The following is a 21,003-nucleotide window of genomic DNA, read 5'->3' as shown; positions in this document are numbered from 1 at the left end:
GTGGTCTGCTCGTCAACAGCGCCACCTAGCGGCGATCTCCGAGTTCACAACGGACATTCAGCATGTGGCCGGGAAGTCCAACCCTGTTGCTGATTGTCTGTCGCGTGTGCTTGTGTGTCCTGTGCACCTCGGTGTGGATTTCTCCGCTATGGCTGCCGACCAGCCCAGCGACCCGGACGTCCTTGCCCTTAGGTCAACGCGTACCGGTCTCAAGCTAGAGGACGCTGTGATGCAGGAAGGCAGTCCTGCCCTCCTCTGCGATGTCTCCACCGGCCGTCCCCGCCCCGTTGTTCCAGTTACCTGGCGCCGTCGAGTTTTCGATTCGATTCACTCCCTCTCGCGCCCTGGAGTTCGGGCGTCGGTGAAGTTGGTCGGTTCCAAGTTCGTCTGGACTGGCCTCCGCAAGGACGTAAAGGGGTGGGCAGCTGCATGTGTAGCGTGCCAGCGCGCTAAGGTCCACCAGCACACTAAGTCGCCCCTCGAACCGTTTCCGATCCCGGCCAGACATTTCGACCACGTGCATGTGGACCTGGTGGGCCCTCTACCTTCTTCACAGGGTTTTACGCACCTGCTCACAATGGTAGATCGGACCACCAGGTGGCCAGAGGCTGTCCCTCTATCCTCCACAACATCCTCGCGCTTTTCTTTCCTCCTGGGTCGCTCGTTTCGGCACTCCGTCAGATATCACCTCAGACAGGGGCCCCCAGTTCGTGTCAGAGCTCTGGTCGGCACTTGCGTGATCCTTGGGTGTGCAGGTACACCGCACTACCGCGTATCACCCTCAGGCTAACGGGTTGTGTGAAAGTTTTCACCGGTTGCTCAAGGCAGCGCTGCGCGCTGCGCTCTCGGATGGTAACTGGGTGGATCGTTTACCTTGGGTTATGCTCGGGTTGCGTTCAGCTCCTAAGGAGGACCTCGATGCTTCACCCGCTGAGCTGGTGCTCGGTCAGCCGCTCCGCGCCCCTGGGGAATTTTTGCCTGGGAGTTCCGCTCCTCGACCCCGTCCGGCCGTTTATCCTTTTTTGTCCGACAGCACTCGGGTTCCAGGCCCCGTTCACCACTGTTTTCTGCTGTCGTTCGTGCCTGCGGAGCTCATGTCGGCTCATTTTGTTTTCGTACGGCTTGATGCTCACCGCTCGCCCCTCCGACCCTCATACGATGGCCCATTTCGGGTTCTTGAGACGGGTCCTAAGGGTTTTGTGCTAGATATGGGTGGGCGTAGGGAGCGTGTCACGCTTGATAGGCTTAAACCGGTGCACAGGGTGGCAGGCGAAGTTGTGTTTCCGGCCCAGGTTCCCCGTCGGGGTCGTCCTCCTTCCAGGACCCCGGCAGTGTCTTCACGGGTTCAGCGTTCTGCTTCTTAGCCGGCTTTGGACTGTGTTTCACCTACTGTTTCGGCTGAGGGACGGCGCAGCCGTTATGGCAGGCTGCTTAAGCCTCCAGTGAGACACTAATTTTCTTTCCAGGAGTCCCTTCTGGGTGTTCGGGGGGGGGGGGCTGTGTGGCGGACACTAGGGGCTATGCCTCTCACTCAGCAGGACTGTGAGCTGGGGGCGTGGTTTACGTTCCCGGGCTCGCCGGGGCAAGGTTGTTCCTGCTGCAGTTGGTTTTTGGAGTTGAGGAATAAACATCAAACTCGCCTTGGTCTCCTGTGTTTTTCCTCATTCCTGCCACAATGTGTTCTTATTTTGGATATATGTGTTCTTAGTTCTGATATATGTGTTCTTATTTTGGATATATGCATTCTAGTTTAGATATATGCATTCTAGTTTGGATATACGTGTTCTTGTAATTTTTAGATATGTGTTTTTGTTTGTGTTGCACTGCTGTGGGCTGGGGGAAACAAAATGTCGTTTCATTTCATGTACACAAGTATATGAAGTGAAATGACAAAAAGTGTTCCTGATTCCTTATTCCTGATTCCTTTTCTCCTTCCTTAGTGTTCAATTTCTCATACAATTCACCATACACCTTTTCCTTCACCACCTCTCTACACTCTATGCTGTATCTCCTTGTACTCCTGTCTACTTTCTTCATCTCTCTGACTATACCACTTCTTCTTTGCCAACCTCTTCCTCTCTTTAAATTGCTGTACTTCCTCATTTGACCAAGTCTCCTCATCTTCCCTCCTCTGTTCTGATGACACTCCAAGTACCTTCCTAGCTGTCTCCCTCACTATTTCTGCAGTGGTTTCCCAGCCATCCGGCAACTCCTTACTACCACCCAGTGCCTGTCTTACATTTTTTTGATTGCTTACACACATTTAGCGAATCATCGGTCAACTTAATCTAATACTCACACCTTCTTTGCACAGCAAGAGTCTTCTCTGATGAATGGGTTAACTATTTCTCATTGCTTTCACACAATTTTCTTTGACTTTTAACACACTTTTCGAAACAGTTAACACACTTCTCAGAGAGAGACACAAAACCTAACTGAATAACCATGTCAACACATTGCAGACACTTAGTAGCAGCCTACTGAAACTGCTCTCTCTATTCTGAATATTGTCAGCACCTGTGTGAACTCTCTATGCACAATTCATCAATTAGTTCTCAACCTACACAAGAGGTCAATAGATTGAAGTTGATACCAAGCATGGATCAAGGAGGCCGCCACCAACAACCTCAGTGAGGACAAGGAAGAGGTCATAGTAGAGGTAGAGGGGTCCCTGTCAGGGGATGTGGCATTCGTGTAAGATGCTCTAATGAAATTAGGGCAACAATCATCGATCACGTAGTCAATCATGGCCTCTCCATGAGAGAGGCTGGCCAAAGGGTTCAGCCAAACCTGAGCCGTCATACTGTGGCATCAATTGTTTGTACGTTCCGCAATGAAAATAGGTATGTCACTTCGCTGGCCTTTACAGTCAATTTACTGTACAGTGTTTCACTGTCTTCACACTCTTGGCAACAACCATTTCTTTTTTTTTTATTTCTGATTTTTCCCTTTTTCTCCCACTTTAGTGACCAATTGATCCCTATTTTAGTTCAAACACCCACCTTCGTACTGTATGCGTTCGCCAGCTGCATCTCTCCGGCCGGCAGTCTCAAAGGAGACACTCACCACTTTCGTGACAAGGCGAATCCAGGCCGAACCACAGCTTTTTCCGACACACCCAGAGACGCATTCATGTGACGAACACAAGCCAACTCCTCCCCCCTCCTAAAGACAGCATTGCCAATTATTGCTGCTTCATCGAGTCCGGCCATAGTCAAATCTGACGAGACTGGGGCGCGAACCCCGATCCCCAGTGGGCAACTGCATCGACACAAAGCCGATGCTTAGACTGCTACACCACCGCGGACCAAAAAACGGCAACAACCATTTCTATACTTTTGTAAAGTGTGTTGCCACAATACAATGCAGTACTGTAGTTTCACTGAAGCCATTTACAATAGAGTAATGGACTTTCAAAATATACAGTAGAATTCTGATTACTGTATATTTACAGCCTATTGCACAATTTTCACAGAGTCAAGTCAATTTTATTTGTATAGCCCAATATCACAAATTACAAATTTGCCTCACTGGGCTACAACACACTGGCCCACACTGGTGGCAGGGGGAGAATGTTCACTGCAGAACAGGAGGCTGCTATTGTGGACATGGTGGTTGCTAACAATGCCATCAGGTTGTGGGAGATCAAGGCAGCAGTCTTGGCTGATGGGATATTGTCATGTGAACAGTGTCAGTGTTGCAACAATGGACCACATCCTCAAACGCAATCCGGTGGCAATGAAGCAGCTATACAAGGTACCATTCCAAAGGAATAGCGACAATGTGAAAGCAGCGTGTGCACAGTATGTACAGGTATGGATCTGTCACTGCACAGGATTTGTCTTGCTGCATAACATTCAATTACTGTAGAAAACAGTACCTTCCGTATATGTTGTAATTTACTCTGAATTTCTCCTTGAATGTAGAGAGTAATGGATCCGGAAGCGGATGCAACACATATCTTCATCTATGTGGATGAGGCGGTATTCAATCTCTCCAAAGTTAGGAGATGTGGCTGTAATATCGTTGGTCACAGGGAGACAGTAACTGTGCCAGGACAGAGGGGTGCCAACATTAAAATCTGTGCAGCTGTAGCATGGTTAAAAACGTCATAACCACAAAATGTTATATAATTACACAAAGTGTCACTACATGATTATTATTAGTATTATTATTATTATTATTTTCATTGCCAACATTGTTATTTTATTTTATTATATCATCAGGAAACGCTTATAGTAGCCCCTCCCTGGTGTGACCCCATTTCCTGTTAGTAGCCCAAAACGTGTGTTCCCCCTAACCTCTGTCTCTTTCCCGCTCTGGACATGTAGAAAGAGGTATGTGTTTATTTTGTCTGCCCCTGTAATGTATTTTATCCATTCCTAATGTGTCGTATGTCTAATGTGGGTCCCAATTCTTGCATAGGCTACAGTAGGAGCTGATCTGAAGTTTCCTGAAACCTGTCCTGTTTTGTTTATATGCGACAGGTATGTTTTATTTCTTTTTGTATAAAATGGTGTTGCTAGCTACGCTCTCTTCCCCGCTTTGGACATGTAGAAAGAGGCTACAGCAGGAGCTGATCTGACGTTTTCTGAAACCTGTCCTGTTTTGTTCATATGCAACAGAATACAGATCCCATGCATGAGAGAAGTTGTCCTGTCTTTCCTACACAACGCAATGAAAAAGTACACCGGTCACACAGCTATTTCCACAAATGGAATCCCTTGCCATATACCAACCATAGGCCCATACAAAAGCGATCCCCTTATTACGTTCCTCAATGCCTTGCACAATAGGCTGGTGCTGCCACATGCCCACCATTCACAAATAGTGAATGACTGGTTCACTGCCCACATATGATGTGTCTGTTTCTTCCAGCTTGCTCTCCGATGCTAAATCCAATCAGAGTTTTTCGCCTGCTGGCATTGGAAAGTATATGATCACAGGCCACATGACCAATTGTAATTGCTGGATGCAATGAATGCTGCATGCTTGGCAATCCACACAGGAGACTGCCAGAGTTGGATTTGCCATTCCAGAAGATTTTTTCCACAATGCATTGCAAAGGAAGACATCAACTGTAGTGTAGATGAGAACATGTGGCCTAATCGTTAGGTCCGCATCGATAATGTTTGAAAAATGAATATTTACAGGGTCTTTTCATTTGCTTTTATGGACTTTTTAGTTTGAGATTTTACCTTTTTACTGTATATTGAAGGCTGCCATTTTGATTTCTTACAGTATGTATATGTAATGTGGAAAAATCATGACAATAAATATTTATTTTTGTATGAGAATCTTTGCCATTTTGTACACAGTAGAACAAATGTAAATCAATGGTGTTGAACAGGTCCTTGTTTACAATATCCTTTACAGTTCTATTCAGCAATACAAAAACAGAACTACAATATTTTACTGTATTCAAATGTTTATAGCGATTTCAAATAATTGCTGACAGTATATTCCCTAAGTAAGAGTACTCAGTACAAAACCCAAATTGTAGTATGGTTGTCAGTGGTAAAACAGTCAATACTGTGAGGGTGCTGCACAAAAGTTGAAGTGATGGTGGCAGAGGTTGATATTGATAGCGGTAGTTTCAGTTTTGTTATCCATTGTTAAATAAATGAGAAAACATACATTTTCAATTGAGCCCAGATTGTAGGTTTTGATGGAAATGTTTGGTTTTGATGGGTGTGTGGCAAGTTTTGAGAAGGTGGTGTTGTTCTGCAAACATCATATGCTGTTTTGGTCATTTTGTCTTCTGTTAAGGGATGTGTGTGAGCTGTTTTGAAAAAGTAAACTGTGAATGGAAAAATGTGCCAAAGGAATCGAGAAAAACTGTAACTTCTCCCTGAACTCCACACAAACAGTCTTCCTTCTTAACTTCCACCATTTGATCCCTGGCTCTGCCTTCATGCTCTTCCTTTTCTTGGTCTCCAAAGTCATCATACAGACCATCATCCAATGCTGCCTTGCAACTTTCTCCGCTGTCATCGCCTTGCAGTCTCCAATCCCTTTTAGATTGAGTCTCCTGCATAAGATATAGTCCACCTGTGTAAACTTTCTTCCAGTCTTATACATCACCATGTGTTCCTCCCTCTTCTTGAAATATGTATCCACCACAGTGCCTTGATGCATGCTCAATAATTCAGGTAAGAAAATCAAAGAAGGTTGAATAAGTTCATCTGGATACATCATTTATTGACAGATAAGTTTCATCACTGAACTAAGTGACTTCTTCATTCTACACTGACTGCAGGTATCCCCACCCTTATAAAAAATACAGTTCAAAGGTAGTCTGTATGAAATTACAAAATGATCCCACCCTTAGCAAGAGGACCACCCTTAAAACTGACCAAGTGTGTATGTTCCTGAAGCTGTGTCTTCAGTCCACATACTTCACATACAGGGGGCAGTACTATAGGTAGAGGCATGCGTGTGCTATGTGTTCCTCGGTCTCACCTGTAGTGGCCAACTTGTACAAAACCCAATTCCAATGAAGTTGGGACGTTGTGTAAAAAGGTGACTAAAAACAGAATTCAATGATTTGCAAATCCTTTCCCACCTATATTCAGTTGAATACACTACAAGACAAGATATTTAATGTTCACACTGATAAACTTTATTGTTTTTTTGCAAATATTCCCTCATTTTGAATTTGATGCCTGCAACACGTCCCAAAGAAGCTGGGACAGAGGCATGTTCACCACTGTGCTCCACCACCTTTCCTTTTAACAACACTCAATAAGCGTTTAGGAACTGGGGACACTACTTGTTGAAGCTTTGTAGGTGGAATTCTTTCCCATCCTTGCTTGATGTACGACTTCAGTTGCTCAACAGTCCGGGGTCTCCGTTGTCGTATTGTGCGCTTCCTAATGTGCCACACATTTTCAATGGGAGACAGGTCTGGACTGCAGGCAGACCAGTCCAGTACCCGCACTCTTTTACTACGAAGCCCCGCTGGTGGAACACGTGCAGAATGTGGCTTGGCATTGTCTTGCTGAAATAAGCAGGGGCGTCCCTGAAAAAGACGTCGCTTGGATGGCAGCATATGTTGCTCCAAAACCTGTATGTACCTTTCAGCATTACTGGTGCCTTCACAGATGTGCAAGTTACCCATGATGCCATGGGCACTAACACCCGCCCCCCCCCTCATACCATCACAGATGCTGGCTTTTGGACTTTGCTCTGATAACAATCTGGATGGTCCTTTTCCTCTTTAGCCCGGAGGACACGACGTCCATGATTTCCAAAAACAATGTGAAATGTGGACTCGTCAGACCACAGCACACTTGTCCACTTTGGGTCAGTCCATCTCAGATGAGCTCGGGCCAGAGAAGCCGGCGGTGTTTCTGGGTGGTGTTGATATCTGGCTTTGGCTTCGCATGGTAGAGTTTCAACTTGCACTTGTAGATGTAGTGACGAACCGTGTTAACTGACGATGGTTTTCCCAAGTGCTCCTGAGCCCACGTGGTAGTATCCTTTAAACAATGATGTCGGTTTTTAATGCAGTGCCGCCTGAGGGGTCGAAGGTCACGGGCATTCAGTGTTGGTTTTGGGCCTTGCCGCTTACATGCAGAGATTTCTCGGGATTCTCTGAACCTTGTGAAGATATTATGGACTGGAAATGATGAAATCCCTAAATTCCTTGCAGTTGTACGTTGAGAAATGTTGTTCTTAAACTGTTGGACTATTTGCTCACGCAGTTGTTCACAAAGTGGTGAACCTCACCCCATCCTTGCTTGTGAACGACTGAGCCTTTCGGGGAGGCTCCTTTTATACCCAATCATGACCCTCTCCTGTTCCCAGTTAACCTGTCCCCCTGTGGAATGTTCCCAACAGGTGGTTTCTGAGCATTCCTCACCTTTCCCAGTCTGTTGTTGCCCCTGTCCCAGCTTCTTTGGAACGTGTTGCAGGCATCACATTCAACATGAGGGAATATTTGTAAAAAACAGTAAAGTTTATCAGTTTGAACATTAAATATCTTGTCTTTGTGGTGTATTCAATTCAATATGACCACACAAACACACTCTCTCACACACACACACATACACCACACATCAACACACTCACACAACACACTCACATATACACCACACAACACACACACTCTCTCTCTCTCTCTCTCTCTCTCTCTCTCTCTCACACACACACACACACACACACATATACTTCCTTCCTTACTTCCTTACTGTACTTACACACACACGCAACCCCTCCCTCTGTAACTGGACCCTGGACTTCCTGACCAACAGAGCTCAGTCTGTTAGGTTAGGTGACCACACCTCCTCCACCCTGACCCCCAGCACAGGTGCCCCTCAAGGCTGTGTTCTGAGCCCCCTCCTTTTCTCCCTCTTTACCCACAACTGCCTGCCAACTCACCCTTCAAATGTTATAGTTAAGTTTGCAGATGACACCACAGTCATTGGCCGTATCACCAACAATGATGAGATGGCCTACAGGGATGAGATTCAGCACCTCACATCATGGTGTACTACCAACAATCTTGTCCTTAATGTGCAGAAGACGAAGGAGCTGATTGTGGACTTCAGGAGGTCTAGAAGCTGCAGCCACTCCCCCATTCACATCAATGGGGTGGAAGTGGAGCGTGTTTCCAGCTTTAAATTCCTTGGAGTCCACATCAGCGAGGACCTTTCGTGGACATTAAACACCCAGGCCCTTGTGAAAAGGCCCAACAACACCTGCATTTCCTGAGGAGGCTGAGGAGCGCCCGTCTATCCCCCAAAATTCTCCCCAACTTCTACCACTGCACCATAGAGAGCATCCTGACCAGCTGCATGTCAGTGTGGTACGGCAACTACACCTCAGTAGACCAGAAAGCTCTGCAGCGGGTCATCAAGGCGGCCCAGCAGATCACCGGTACCCAGCTCCCAGCCATAAAAGACATTTATCACAAACGCTGCCTTCGAAGGGGTCTGAGCATCAGCAGAGATCCCACCCACCCCAACCATGGACTGTTCCCCTCCCCTGCCGTGCTCTGGGAGGCGCTACAGGAGCCTCAGAGCCCCCACTACCAGGCTCAGAAACAGCTTCTTTCCCCAAGCTGTTGCCCACCTGAACCTGGCTACCCACTGAATGTCTGTAGATATTTTAAATATTTTGTACTCCAGCTCTCTTTTAACTTATTTCTAGCTTTTGGTCTTCATGTGTGTATCTTATCTTATATTGTGTGTGGTCTTCATGTGTGTATCTTATCTTATACTGTGTTTGGTCTTCATGTGTGTATATTTATACTGTGTTTGGTCTTCATGTGTGTATATCTTATATTGTGTTTGGTCTTCATGTGTGTATATCTTATACTGTGTGTGGTCTTCATGTGTGTATATCTTATACTGTGTTTGGTCTTCATGTCTGTATATCTTATACTGTGTTTGGTCTTCATGTGTGTATATCTTATACTGTGTTTGGTCTTCATGTGTGTGTATCTTATACTGTGTTTGGTCTTCATGTGTGTATATCTTATACTGTGTTTGGTCTTCATGTGTGTATATCTTATACTGTGTTTGGTCTTCATGTGTGTATATCTTATACTGTGTTTGGTCTTCATGTGTGTGTATCTTATACTGTGTTTGGTCTTCATGTGTGTATATCTTATACTGTGTGTGGTCTTCATGTGTGTGTATCTTATACTGTGTTTGGTCTTCATGTGTGTATATCTTATACTGCGTTTGGTCTTCATGTGTGTATATCTTATATTGTGTGTGGTCTTCATGTGTGTGTATCTTATACTGTGTTTGGTCTTCATGTGTGTGTATCTTATACTGTGTTTGGTCTTCATGTGTGGATATCTTATACTGTGTTTGGTCTTCATGTGTGTGTATCTTATACTGTGTTTGGTCTTCATGTGTGGATATCTTATACTGTGTGTGGTCTTCATGTGTGTGTATCTTATACTGTGTGTGGTCTTCATGTGTTTATATCTTATATTGTGTGTGGTCTTCATGTGTGTGTATCTTATACTGTGTTTGCTATGTTTGTGTGTGTCTGTCTTGCACTGTTTGGTGAAGCCACAGCCCTCATTTCATTTTTAACATGTGCCTGCACATTGTTTTTAGTGACAATAAATTGATTTGAATTAAATGAAATACAATCCCACACATGTAGAAGTACACACATTACCTCCTACAGACCAACAAGCAGAATCATCTGGCCTTAACATAGTTGTGTTTTTCTGTGTGATGATGTTGTGTAGAAGTACACACGTTACCTCCTACAGACCAACAAGCAGAATCATCTGGCCTTAACACAGTTGTGTTTTGTGTGTGATGCTGTTATGTAGAAGTACACACATTACCTCCTACAGACCAACAAGCAGAATCATCTGGGATTAACACAGCTGTGTTTTGTGTGTGATGATGTTATGTAGAAGTACACATGCTACCTCCTACAGACCAACAAGCAGAATCATCTGGCCTTAACACAGTTGTGTTTTGTGTGTGATGATGTTGTGTAGAAGTACACACGTTACCTCCTACAGACCAACAAGCAGAATCATCTGGCCTTAACACAGTTGTGTTTTGTGTGTGATGATGTTATGCAGAAGTACACATGCTACCTCCTACAGACCAACAAGCAGAATCATCTGGCATTAACACAGTTGTGTGTTTCCTAGCAAACTCACCTGTCCCAGAGAGTAGGCAGTTCATCCTGCAGACCAACATTTAGTTCATCAAACACTTTCTGGGCTTTCTTCAACTCTTCCTCCGCCTGCGAAACAAAACAACGACCAGTAAACAAGCTGCCACAGCAGTTAATTCTGCTTTTGTGCTTGTGTTTATTCCTTCAAATTTATTCAATGGAAGTGTCACATATGAATGTGTTTACTACTGTATATTGTATACTATTGTTCATGATGGATTGCGTTGACTTGTGGTGCGATAGAAGCTGGGCGTGCACCTTTGCACACGGCCCCTGCTGGGTATGGGAGGGGGTGTTACAGCCCTAGTGCCATGCGCATGTGTATAAATTTCCCTCTCCTTGTAATGCCCCTCCTCCTGTGGAGCTGCTGGTTAAACCCAGGTGATTCCAACCCCTCATCAGCTGGTTATATAACTTAGAGAGAGACGCCCAGCAGGGGGCGCCATGGTTGGTAGCCAGAGGGGTTGAACACTAAATGTTGGGTGACTGAAGCGGCGGTTGCAAAAATCTTTTGACTGCTATCGCTATTTAAGTTTGTTTCATGCCATAAGTGGTCTTCTTGTTTCTTTATTATGTTAACTTAGAAACAAGTTTGAACATTTTTGAGTTTGTGATAAACGTAATTATTTTTGAAGTGGTGAGTGGCAAAGTTTTTTTTGGAAGTGAGTCAAAGCCGACCCCGTCTTCAGAGCCCGCGGCTTTTATCGTGGAAAAGCCGACACACAAGCATCTCTGCTGTCTCTATCAAACAGCATGAGTATCTTCTCTTATCCAGCTCAGTGGAACGTTCTTCTGATACACAAAACCTCCTAAGTCAACTCAAATAAACAGCTGCACAGAGCAAAATGCTCACATTGATAACAGTAGTGTGTAAGCTTCAGGAGAGCACTCTTGTAGTCGGCCAGTGAGACACATGTATTCTAAAACTTGATCTGCTTGTTAAAACAAGACCATGTAGATGACTTTTACCCACATTTAAATCATGTCTTGATGCATGCTCAATACTTCAGGTAAGAAAATCCCAGAGCGTTGAATCAGTTCATCTGGACACAACATTTAGTGAGAGAATCATGTCCAATCATTTACACCACTACTCCATTAAAATTGTGTCTACTCAATTTACTTCGATCACCTACAATCAATAATGAGTTGCATGTTGACTCGAGATTTCACTCATTATGAAAGAGTTTCCTTTGAGATTTATCTCAAAGCCAAGAATAAGTGACTGCCTTCATCATTAAGAAAGGTAGTACTTCTGCTTGAACAGAAAAAAGCAGTCAATTGATCATTTCAGTTTAAGCGACTGTTGTGCTTAAATTTATAAGAGATGGTTTACTTTTAATAATTCTATTGATACCAGCACTTCAAAAATATTAGCAGCTTTGTGCTCTACACATATAACCTGACAAACCTAACAAGATGACTTACATCCAAAAATATGCTGTGGACAATAATGCAGTAAATATACAAACTTTAACAATATAACAAATCGAGCATACATAGCATGACGCAACACCAATTAGTTTAGTTATGGATACAAAAAAAAAAAAACAACAACAGGCAAACAAACAAAAAGACATATCCACCACACACACACCTTTACCTGAAACAAGTAAAACACAAGTTAATACAAAGATAGTATAAATGTATGACTCACTAGCTCCACATTTAAATGTGAGGCTGCACCGTAGATGATGACACTATGTGGTGCTCTATAGTATCCCTTGGCAAGATTTTCTGTTGTTCGGTGGCACAGCGTAGCTGAGACAGCCGCAGAAGAATCCTGTTGCTTTTTGCCAGAACTGCTGCCGAGTTGAGAAACTGAGCTGCCGGTTTCCGGAACCGCTACCGAGTTGACTGAGCGGAGCCACCATGGTTTACCCTTTCCGAGTACTGACAGCTGGGTAGACTGTGCCCGGGGATTTGAATTCAGAGTTACCTTCTCCTAGCTTTTGCCTAAAGAGGCATCAACCCACAAGGCAGAAGGTGGATTTGAAATCAGAGTTCCCTTCTCCTATCCCAATGTGTTGACTGGACTGGGCACCATGGGAAGTACCATACAGGCATGCAGGAGGACCAGATCTATCAGTAGGCATGTCGTCCTTAGCCAAAGGGCCCTTGCCGAGGTAAGGTGCTACCCCTCTACAGTCTGCGGTTGCAGTTTAGCATCTTACCCAGGACTGAAAGATATCCACCTAGCCATCCATAAATTACAAGGGTTGGGGTTATACCATGAACTAATGGGTCACCAGAACTGAACATTGGTGTAAAATATGTATTTGCTTGCCCCAGTGACAAAAATTTACAGATTGCTTCAGCTTTACATTTTGCACCCATTAGATCATCCAAAATCCCCAACAGCTGATATCTCTATAGCAGGGGTCAGGAACCTTTTTGACTGGGAGAGCCATAAAAGCCAAATTTTTCTAAATATATTTCATTGAGAGCCATATAGTATTTTTAACGTATAATAAATTAAATATGTCTTACTTTTAATGCGACTTCTGGTGCTGCATGGTTTTGCTGATGGCCGTGTAGTCTGGTTCATACGTGGTGAGGTTGAGCTTCATGCAGGTGTTGAGGCTTCCATCAGTTAAACGTGAGCGTAGGTTGGTCTTAATGTTCCTCATATGCGAGAATGACTGCTCACATGCATATGTAGAGCCAAACATGGTCAATACGGCAATACTCACACGCTGCATTGTGTGGTATGTCACAGGAAGCTCGTTCCAAGTTTTAAGAATCAGCTGGTCTTCAGGTTGAAGATTTTTCATTTCTGTCCACTTGTGTTCCCTTGCCAGCTCTGCTCGCTGTTGTGCAAGACTTTCCAACTCTCCATTAAGTGACTTGAACTTACTCATCCACATGTCTGATGCCTTCAGGTCAGCAACTTCCAGCTCAAAGTCTCCGATAGAGACCCCGGGGATGCATGTCAGGTCGATTTTGTCCACTGCACACTCATGTGGATGAGTGATGAACTTGAAAAGACCAGTGCGCTCACGAAATTCTCCAAAACGTGCTTTGAATGACTGCAGGAGATTGGACGTAAAGCCAGCTAGCTGCTGGAGATCCAGATGTTGAGTGGAGTCACTTGCTAAGCATGCATCTCTAAATTGTTGCAGTCTTTCAAAGTGCAGAAGACGACCTGTTTCAATGTCCCTGAGAAAGACTTCCAGCTTGCTTTCAAATGCAAACACTGCTTGTTGAAGGGATGTGATTGTATTTCCAATACCTTGCATTTTCACATTGAGCTGGTTCAGAAGGCCAGTTATGTCCACGAGATAGTTAAACTGCAGGAGCCAGTCAGTGTTGTCTAGCTCAGGATGCTTGACGCCTTTAATTTCAAGAAAAGTCCGGATTTCACTCAGGCAAGCTGCAAAACGGCTGAGCACCTTCCCCCTTGACAACCAACGCACGTTGCTGTGTAAAAGCAGACCGGGATAATGATTCCCAACTTCTTCTAACAGAGCTTTAAACTGGCGATCATTTAAAGCTCGGGCAACAATAAAGTTGACCACTCGAATGACCAGCGACATCACCTCGCCAAGCTCCTGGCCACACGTCTGAGCGCAAAGCGCCTCCTGGTGCAGGATGCAATGAAAACTTAGGATGGCTCTCTTTTCATGTTCACGGAGAAGCGCTACAAATCCTTTGTTCTTCCCCAACATACAGGGTGCACTGTCAGTACAGACAGAAATAAGTTTATCCATCGGTAGTTTTTTTTTCTTTAGCAAACTCCATGAAAGATGTGAATAAATCCTCTCCTCTTGTTGTCCCTTTCATTGGCAAAACAGCCAAGCTTTCCTCACGCAGTGTGTCACCTGCAGCATACCTGGCAATTATACTGCACTGAGATAGATGGCTAACGTCTGTTGACTCATCTAACGCGAGAGAAAAGTATGTCCCGGCATTTATGTCTTAATTTGTGTTTCCTCGACTTGATTTGCCATCATGATGCTACGATCGTGCACAGTTCTTGCTGACAGGGGCATGTCTTTTATTCGTTTGATTATCTCGTCTTTATTTGGGAAGTCATCAAACAGTTCATTGGCCACATCAAGCATGAATGTTTTGGCATACTCGCCATCTGTGAATGGCTTTCCATTCCTTGCTATTGCCAAAGCACCCGCAAAGCTAGCGGAATTCCCGTCACCTTGCTTGGTCCACACACGTAGTTGCTGCTGACTCGTCTGCACTCTCCGCTGTAGCTCCTCGCATGCCCTTTTCCTGCTGTCCCCCGCTGGAGATTTCCATGCAAATGAAGCATGGTGCGTATCGAAGTGCCGCTTTATAATTGACCGTTTCATCGAAGCAATTTTATCATTGCATATTAGACATACCGCAGATCCTGCTCTCTCCACAAATGCAAATTCCTCTGTCCACGCAGCCTGGAATGCACGGTAATCATCGTCTTTTTTTCTTTTCGCCATCTTTTCCGTTACAAGGGTTGAAGCGGATAAACTAGTTGGCTATCTGATCAAATTGATTTCTTCACTTTACAATGACCCGGACATGCTTGCGAGCCATTGGTTCCCGACCCGACCCACGGGTGACCCGTGACCCGTGAAATTTATCTTCAAAACTAATTTCTGTTTACTTTAAAATGACACAGTATTATTAAGAAATATCACAAGTATTTTAAAATCAGTTCCAAACTGATTTTTTTTTTTTAAATTTTCAACTCAAAATTGTCTGGGAGCCATATGCCATCACCGGAAGAGCCATATATGGCTCGCGAGCCATAGGTTCCCGACCGCTGCTCTATAGTGTAGTCTACATACATAAAAGTTAGTTCTGTTCCATGTTGCCACAATAATTCCAAGGATCTCATTTACACTCATCTCTAACATGAGCATCCGCAGGCAGGCTATATACAAATATGGCTTTATTGAGCTATCCATTCTCCAGTTTTGAGAAATACATCTTCAGACTTTGGCTAATCAAACAGCTGAAACTTCCCCTAGCCTCAACAGATTGTATTAAGCCTTAATACATATTCATTTTCTTGAGGACTTTCCTCGTAGCCCCAAACTTGAGTTAGATATGAATGAATATGGTAAAAACATATTTTATATTACATTACATTACATTACAGTCATTTAGCCGACGCCTTTATCCAAAGTGACTTATAATAAGTGCATTTAATGTAGGAAATCAGGAGAACTATGTTAGGGTTTGTGGAAGACCGCAAGCGCACGACACCAGGCAGAGATAGGGTTCGTCACAACTGGCGTATTTTATTAGTGGTTCATACAACGGTCAACACGGAAAACATGCACGGCAATGAAAGGGGCCCGGTAATCCACTTTGCGGGTAGTCCCCAACAAACAGAGAAAGTACGAGAAAAACTCACGGGTAATCCACTTTGCGGGTAGTCCCCAACAAACACAGAAAGTACAAGAAGACTCACGGGTAATCAATCCACTTTGGGGACGCGGTAGGATGATTCCGCAGGGAAAAACTCCACAGAGAAAATAGTGAATCCACGGGCTGAGGTAAACTCGGAGGGAATACACAGGGAGGGAAGAGTGGCCACTTCGACGAGGAGGTTACGGCACAAACTGGCAACAAGCTCTGGGAGACCAGCAAACTTAAGCCCAGCCCTGACGACCGAAGCCCAGCCCTGACGAGTTGATTGGCTGCAGGCGCGGGATGGGTGAGCCTTAACAAACTACTAGTCATCAGAGGTCATAAGTGCATGTAAACAAGCATCTAACAGCAAAACCAGGGCTAAAGTGAAAGCGCAAAAAATACTTCTTTTTTTTTAATGAGTGAATACAATAAGTGCTAAGAACAAGTAACAGGGTAGTAGTTCTCAAAGAGGTATCTTTTAGAGAATCAAAAGACACTTGTCTGTAAAGGACATCTCATAGCACTGCAGTGCAGCCCTTGAAGATAACTTTTGAGCATTTAAAACAGGGGTGTGATAGTGCTGGGCGTTCTAATTTAAGTAACTAAAAATAAAAAAGGAGACCTGCCAACCAAGGCAGCCGGTCTAGAAGACATTTTGCAAGGGAGTTGAGCTTTTATATTTTTTCTGGGAGGCTACTTTCATTTATTCTATTGAGTTGTCCAAAGGCAGTAAATTTTAACCACACCGCAGCCCTGAGTCTGCTCTTGTTAATGTCTTTAATGACATCCACTTAAACACATGCAGTGGCAGAATCTCAGCCCTGGTATTATTGGATCTCAGTGCTGCATTTAAGGCAGTCAACTACAACATATTACTTGACCGATTGGAAAACTGGGTGGGGCTTTCCGGCACAGCACCAAAGTGGTTTAAATCCTACTTAAAGGACAGAGACTACTTCGCGTCTACAGGTAATTACAAATCTGAGTGTACAAAAATGACCTGTGGAGTTCCCCAAGGCTCCATTCTGGGGCCACTTCTGTTTAACATCTATATGCTCCCACTAGTTCAGATTGTGGAGGACAACAAAATATGCTACCATAATTATGCAGATGACACACAGATTTACATAATCTTACATAATCTCATACAAACACTAAGCAAGTGCATTGAACAAGTCAGTGATTGAATGTCCCGGAATTTTCTTCAATCAAACAAAGATAAAACTGAAGTATTGGTCTTTGGAGCCAAAGAAGTACAATTACAAATCAGTGCTCAGCTTTTATCAGTAATGTTAAAAAACACAAACCAAGCCAGAAATATTTGTGTAGTGATGGACTCAGACCTCAATTTTATAATGTGGAAGTTGGGAGGAAACAGACGAACAACTTCTCTCTTTGACCACACCTCGCGTGTGTCATTTATTTCCTTATATACACTACCCCACCCAACCACATGGTGCTGCTTCACCATGGCCCCACCCTGAGCGCTTAAAGTGAGCACGTCAACTTCATACAAACAAGCTATGGTGAATTATGTCCATAAGTCCGCAGCAGCCACATTAAGACAATTACAAAAGCAGCCTACTATCACCTGAAGAACTTATCAAGAATTCAGGATTTATGTCTGAGCAGGATTTGGAAATACTTGTCCATTTATCTTCAGTCAACTCAACTACTGTAACGGTGTCTTTACAGTTTCCATTAAATTACATTACAGTCATTTGGCCAATGCTTTTATCCAAAGTGACTTACAATAAGTGCATTTAACGTAGGAAATCAGGAGAACTACTAGTCATCAGAGGTCATGAGTCCATCTTCTCTCTAAACAAGCATCTAAGAGCAAAACCAGTGCTAAAGTAAAAGCGCGAGAAAGAGTTTTTTTTAAATGAGTGAATACAACAAGTGCTACGAGCAAGTAACAGGGTAGTAGTTCTTGAAGAGGTGAGTTTTCAACCTGCGCCGAAAGATGAGCAGCGACTCCACTGTCCTGACATCAGTGGGGACTTCATTCTACCAAATGATCAAATGGCTGCAGCTGATTCAGAATGCTGCTGTTCGAGTCCTTACTAAGACCAAAAAAAAAGTGGATCATGTCTCTCCAGTTCTGACGCCGTTACACTGGCTTCCTGTCCATCAAAGAATTGATTTTAAAACTCTGCCCTTGGTTTATAAAGTACTGAATGGTTTAGGGCTAAAATACATTTCTGATCTACTGCTATACTGTGATCCATCTAGACTGCTCACATCATCTGGGACAGGTCTGCTTTCTGTCCCCAAAGTCAAAACTAAACATTGAGAGGCAGCTTTCAGTTTTTACGCACCCCACATCTGGAACAATTCCCAGAAAACTGCAGGTGTGCTGCAACTGTCAGTTCTTTAAAAGCAAGGCTGAAGACTTTCCTGTTTGCTGCTGCCTAGGACTAAATAAAATCTGAAGCTTTTGATTATCATCTTACACTGCACTGTAACTTTTATGCTTTTTGTTTTTAAACGTCCTTTTATATTCGTATGTTGCTTTTCTCAATGCCTTTTATGTTTTATGTAAAACCATTTGAATTGCGTTGATGCTGAAATGTGATATAGAAATAAATCTGCCTTGCCTAAATTGACCTTTCGCAAATTACTGCCCCAAAACGGTGCTTGTCCAATCCCACCTTAGCAACGGTTTCTACGTGAGGTAGGTCCGTAAAGCTTTCAAGCAGACAGCAAAATGCTGAAACGGTGTGCCTATGGGATCTGCAAATCGGATACTAGATATCTGAAAGTTTTGGAGGGGGTGTAATTTTCTTTCCCTTCCTGAAACCCAGTACGCAAGAAGCGCAATCTTGACAATGGATTTGGCAGTATAGCAGACCCAATGGCCAGCTTAATCCATCCAAATCAACCAAAATACTTGTCTGCTCCAATCTAAGCTTGCTGCTAGCTATTATTGATAGCTAATATAGCTAACGTATTGTGGCATATCAGGATTTGGTAACCTAGCAATGAATGGAGGTGGGCTTTTTGGGGGTGGTCTTTGAGCTGGAGTCGAGAGGAAGTTGGCGTCGTCATGTTTTGGTCTGCGCAACGAGCAGCTAGTGCGAGTCGTGGGTGTAATAAAAAAAGGGCAATAAAACTCACCGATTGACCAGAAAAAGAAAAACAAAAAAACTTTCACAGGATGATATTAAGGATGAATTACTCGAAAATACACCACTTATTTTCTCTGGGAATGCGCTGATTTCTTCCTTCATGTTTTGGGGTTTTCCGGCTACTTCCTGGATGGTTCTGAATGGCACGATGGGCATAGCAACAGTAACTAAGGGGGGGGGGCGGGACTTTGCAAAAGCTTAATTGATGTATTTTTCAATTTTCTCAGCTGTCATTGTTTTTAGCTTCAGCAGATTGTAGGACTCACTGCATGTGACTAGAAATTTACTATTTCATGGATGACATTGAGAAAACAAAGGTGTTCAACCAGCTGTCTACTGTGTCTATCTAGATGTAGACACAGAGGTTTAACTAAGCTAATATCAGTTTGGCATGAAAAGACATACCCATGGCTTCTGTTTGTACCCTGCTGGCCTCACATGGTGCCGAGAGATGTTATTTCCGTTGGGATTAAGATCGTCATCAAGATGGCGCTGAAGACAGTAGCCTTGGCAAGATGGCAAGATGGCGGCGCGCTGGATGCAGCGGCTACTGTGGCTCCCTGTTCAGTGTTGTGTTTTCTTTGTTATTTATACTGGAGCGAATTCGGGGGGCGTCCAGGAGACCGTCGCCACAGCCTGGACGCGAACACGTGTCTCCCACACCGCAAGCGACAACGTTAACCAGTCGACTAAAGGGTCCGACCCGTTAGTCAAGGACCAACGTGTCTACTTATCCATGCACGCTATACTATCCCCCTCCTTCGGGAAGCGCGTCCCCGCACGTAAGCATATGTAACCAGGTTAAAATTAATGTTTTTATTTTATTTTGTTTGAGTATGAAATATCACCAAATCCTGTCTGTGTGCTGTTATTTGTGTTTACTACATTTTATTTTATGTCATTATTTACTTTTATGTATGTTTTATAACGACCGTCATATACCTGTACTGTCGCTTTAAGAGAGAGGTCTTGTGGGTACACGGAAGAGGGAACATGGGAGAGGCCATTTTTTTGTTTTGTGGAGGGAGGCTCAAGCAGCGACTGAGCCGAGCCACGCGTGTTTCTTACCGTAGCACAGTTTTGCTGGTTGAGGAGAACGTAACCTTGAGTATCCCTGTAAGAAGATACTGCAAGCTGTGGGATAAAATACTTGTTTATCCTTTCTTAAATCGGAGTCCCATGGACGGTTTCTCCTTCTAACGCACACGAGTGAAGTCCGGTCAGTGGTTGAGCTTCAACCCCAACGTCCGTAAGAAACACCGCTCCAGCTGGAGGACTGGACGTTTGTCGAAGGGTTTGAAACCGCAAGGAAAGAAGAATTCAGCTCGCGCTGGCTATAGAGCTGAGAGGTGACTGTCCTATAGCTATGTTATGAGACAGACAACAGTCTATTTCCTTTTCTTTCCTGTGATTTCGTACAGAAAATAAATGGCAAGGTGGGCCAAATAGAGTCCTGTGTTTCCCCCCTCCTTCCTTGATCATGATGATGATGATGATGATGAGAGACTGAGGGCCCCCCCCCAACAACACCTGGGGCCCCACCCAACTAGAACACAACGCAGAGCTAATGATGAGAGTGACGGGCATGCAGCAGGCTGACCAGCATAGAACAGCATAGAACTGCCCCCGTTACACATATCAGCTCCTTCACGCCTCAAGGCGCACGTGCTTCCGATGACCTCACGGTCTCACCATCCCACTTCTGACACCAATGTAGCGAATTCGGGGGGCAGTCCGGGATCCGCCACAGCTGGGACGCGAACCCGTATCTCCCACTCCGCAAGCGACAACGTTAACCAGTCGACTAAAGGGTCCGACCCATTAGCCAAGGGCTACCGAGCCTATTCATCCGTGATCGTTA

The 21,003-nt window shown here is 44.3% G+C and overlaps 1 protein-coding gene across 1 annotated transcript in view; it reads right to left on the bottom strand.

The window, feature by feature from the left end:
• amph (amphiphysin) overlaps positions 1–21,003 on the bottom strand; it is a 254,448-nt gene that overhangs the window by 121,649 nt on the left and 111,796 nt on the right. Inside the window, exon 7 of the mRNA XM_056293150.1 lies at positions 10,643–10,728. Coding sequence (XP_056149125.1) covers positions 10,643–10,728 — 86 coding nt within the window. The remainder of the gene's footprint in view (positions 1–10,642; positions 10,729–21,003) is intronic.

The sequence above is a fragment of the Lampris incognitus genome, chromosome 14 (assembly GCF_029633865.1).
Source record: "Lampris incognitus isolate fLamInc1 chromosome 14, fLamInc1.hap2, whole genome shotgun sequence".
NCBI classification, from domain to species: Eukaryota; Metazoa; Chordata; class Actinopteri; order Lampriformes; family Lampridae; genus Lampris; species Lampris incognitus.
The sequence above is the reverse complement of the archived record's forward strand: the minus strand, read 5'-3'. Positions and strand labels throughout refer to the sequence as shown.